The sequence below is a fragment of the Bison bison genome, unplaced genomic scaffold, assembly GCF_000754665.1.
Source record: "Bison bison bison isolate TAMUID 2011002044 unplaced genomic scaffold, Bison_UMD1.0 scf7180017864485, whole genome shotgun sequence".
In the NCBI taxonomy this organism is placed as follows: domain Eukaryota; kingdom Metazoa; phylum Chordata; class Mammalia; order Artiodactyla; family Bovidae; genus Bison; species Bison bison.
Window position 1 is genome coordinate 6,444,561 of NW_011495045.1, and position 3,357 is coordinate 6,447,917.

General features: G+C 44.2%; 1 protein-coding gene and 1 long non-coding RNA gene across 2 annotated transcripts in view; one reads left to right on the top strand and one right to left on the bottom strand.

Moving 5' to 3' along the window:
• Positions 1 to 6: 6 nt before the first annotated feature.
• LOC105005043 overlaps positions 7 to 3,357 on the top strand; it is a 4,550-nt gene continuing 1,199 nt past the window's right edge. The window contains exons 1-2 of the long non-coding RNA XR_827279.1: positions 7 to 212; positions 1,564 to 1,698. This is a non-coding gene — a long non-coding RNA (uncharacterized LOC105005043). The remainder of the gene's footprint in view (positions 213 to 1,563; positions 1,699 to 3,357) is intronic.
• MFSD6 (major facilitator superfamily domain containing 6) overlaps positions 1,224 to 3,357 on the bottom strand; it is a 70,395-nt gene continuing 68,261 nt past the window's right edge. Inside the window, exon 7 of the mRNA XM_010862892.1 lies at positions 1,224 to 3,292. Within this exon, the coding sequence (XP_010861194.1) occupies positions 3,089 to 3,292 (204 nt within the window). The 3' untranslated portion in view covers positions 1,224 to 3,088. The remainder of the gene's footprint in view (positions 3,293 to 3,357) is intronic.

Consider the following 3,357-nt stretch of genomic DNA (forward strand, 5'->3'; position numbering starts at 1 on the left):
ATTGAGCAGTGGATGTGTCAGCTGGCCCTTCCTGACTCCATGGCATTGGTCTTCAGAATCCCCGCTGACCTCCAAGTTTTCTCTGCAGGTTGCCAAACCTTCCAAGTTACCCCCAGGGTGGCACTCACGACTAACAGCTGGAGTTTGAAGGTGCTGGACTTCCACGTATCTGGAATATCTAGGGATCCTAAATGGAGCTACAACCGTGCCCTGTGAGTACCAGGCACGTGAGGGGGGGATTCAGAATGACCAGGGCTTTTCTTCAGGCTCGTTTTACCACAACAGAAGCAGGGAAGGCCTCCCCGCCTCCTGAGGTCAGGGAAAGTCCTGGGTGGACATTAGGTGGGTTTGAGTTTTGAATCCTGGCTTTGTGACCTGGGCCCCATAACATAAGCTGAGTTAGCTGCAGAATCCTCATACTTAACGTGGGGACAGTGATACGTATCACAGCGGGTGGTTGTAAGGCAGAAGAACAAGGTCATCAGCACACTGCAAGCACCCGGTAACAATGGGTGTGGCTTCCTGTGAGTAGCTAACCTCCCAGAATCGCTGCCTAACTCCAGATCCACTGCAAGGAATACTGCTTAAATAATGGTCCCAGCGCCATGGCAGCCTCCACCCTGGCAGTTTTGGAGGAACTGCCATCAGAGGGAAGCACTTCACCAGCATTCTGCTTCCTGTGGCCCATGACAAGATGAATAAGCCAGTAAGGCTGTGATCTTCCTGTGAATTCCTTATACTTTTCATGAGGTTTTTTTGGTAGGTGGAGGTATGTGTGTTAGGGTCATCTGTTATCTCCTGAAGGCTCTGAGCAATAGTTTACTAATTCGCAACTAACCTCTTCAGATACCACATGCGCTCAGCGCTTTGCCTGATTTACTTTTTCTACAATTAAGGGAAAAATATGAAACAGGTCATTAAGGCACTGATTGCCAGCCTGGGCTTTGTGACTTCCCTAGGTATTTCCAGGGGTTCTCAAAAGGGATTATAAAATTATCAAATCAAAATTTAATTTGCACTCTATTTTTTAATGGCACTTTAAGGACAGAAGTCACAAAGTCTACAAACCCATGAAGGTGTCTGTTCTGAAAGGTTGGAAATTACTGCATTGTTGAATCAGCTCTCACAGTAAATGTCTCATAATAAAGACCTGTAGAATTTGATCTCATTCATTACAGAGCAAGGGACTTTTATTTGTTTGGTCACATCATTATCATTTAGGAAATATTTAAAAATGGTTAGGTTTATTTGAACATGTCAACTGTGCATTTCCAAAACAGCAGGCTTTTCAGAGGAATAAATCAGAACTGTAAACACAAGACACAGTAGAAGTTTTTTGACTTCCTACAGTCAGTTTCACAAATCCACGTACTGTATATTCATAGGTGAGGTTCAGCCTTCACCCGTCTCTCTATTTCTATAATTACATAAGCATAATAAATACATCTGATTTTTAAAGGTCACTTAAAATGAGTTATGATAATTTACAGTACAGTACATTTCAGTCAAGTGCAAAAATAACTATTTGCTTAATTCTGTTCCTTCCCATTATTTTATTTTTAGGCTGTGTGCTGTGGTGAAGCTAGATATCCAAGTGTAGGGTGCCTTCTCCCAGATGCTGTTGTGGGCAGAAGTGCGGTGTCGTGAGGAAGCCCTTACTTTACAGTTGGTCCTGCCTAGTCGGGGTCAGAGAGGAAGGTGAGTTTTTCATTTTTAACTCTGTTCTTTTCTTTCCTCTCCTCTGTGCTCATCCACAGTATCGTAGACACTGTGTAACTGACCTTCCTTCAGCTGAAGCCGTGTTCCCTTGTCCACAGCCCTCCCCCAAGGCTTCCTGTAACCTCAGCGTTCATTTTTAGCAGCATGCTCTACGCAGGAGTCACCTGGCCACTGTCCTGACTGTAGCTGCAGTATCCCAGTAGTGTGCTCATACCTGAACTGTCCAGTGTCTGACTGTGTCTTCATGGGAAAGAATGTACTGATATTTGTGTCTTAGGTCATTGGAAAGTGTACTTAACTTCTTATTTCTGTCTTTCCTGTTCCTGGCTTCCTGTCACCACCTTTTCCCCTCACCAAAAACAAAACAAAAACTGAGCCATTATGTAATTTTAAAAAATTGTATCCCTCCCCAGGCACTTAAATCTTATACTGTTATTTGTAAGTAGTACTGCTTAATTAAAAGAAACCCTTAGGAATTCATTGATTTTGTGTTTGTTTTATTCCATCAGCTAATTAGAGCCCAAATCACTAGAAAGCTGTAAATAGTGATAGAGGCTATTTACAGTATCAATATATTTAGTAAACCTTTGTCTATCAAGCCACAGCATACTGAGTTGGTTGGTTTATTTCAGATATTCCTTCCTCTGGTCTTAAAGCCCATTTAAAACAGAAGGCATTTTAAAGCTCAGCTTAGCTTGCAGTGGTCAGTAACAGCTTTTGCTGCTCCAAGAATTGACTATTTTCATTATATACCATACACATATAAAAATATATTTCCTAGAGATATCCCGAGTTTCTAACGAAACTTTTTCCTTTTTTTTTTTTTCTTTCGTATTAAACAAAAACATAGATGCTACCAACTTTTATCTGGTTACTTTTAAAATAAGTCTTATAATTTTTAAATGGTTCTTTTTAAAAGAAACAAAATTATAGATGTATTCTGTTTCTTCCCCGTTTGCATTAAGAACCAAATAATTAGAATAAATAATCAGAAGAGGGAACTTACATCAGCATTCACCTTGAAACACTTTCTTCCCCTCCACCCATTCAGTGTAACTGCTGGCTCCAACTCTTCCTGCCCTGGCAGAGAAGTCCTGTGGTCCTTAACCTACAAACCCAGAACCGAAAGCCCTCACTGACTCCGTTTTCCCCCGTGACTCCGGTGGGGCTGGGGGAGGTGGCCTGCTTCTGCCAATATGTACTGCAGCTCCTGTGTGTGTGAGTGTCTCCATGGTGATGAGTTCAGGTGTTTAGAAGCGTATGTGGTGCTATGCTCCTCAAGTGAGGCGTGTCCTGGGTTCAGGCGCCTCTCCCTCCGTCCTGGCAGAGGAGCCCAGCTCCATGCAGGGTGTGAGGTGAGCGGGACGCCTCAGTGTCCCCCAGCGGCAGGGGGAGCCTGGTGGTCCTCACTGTCCTCTGCACGCGGGTCCACACTGGGGTGAGCAGGGCTGCTCTGCGTCTGAGATGCGGCTGCTGGAGGGGATGGCTGGCTTCTAGGTGGGTCAGGGGGAGCCTCACATGGTCCAGGCTGGGCTCCACCAGCTGCAGAAGTTTTCTGATTCTCACTGGTCCCCTGGAAGGTAAAGATAGGATATGCCCCATGGTCAGTGCTAGCAAACTTTTTATATGCTTTCAGGT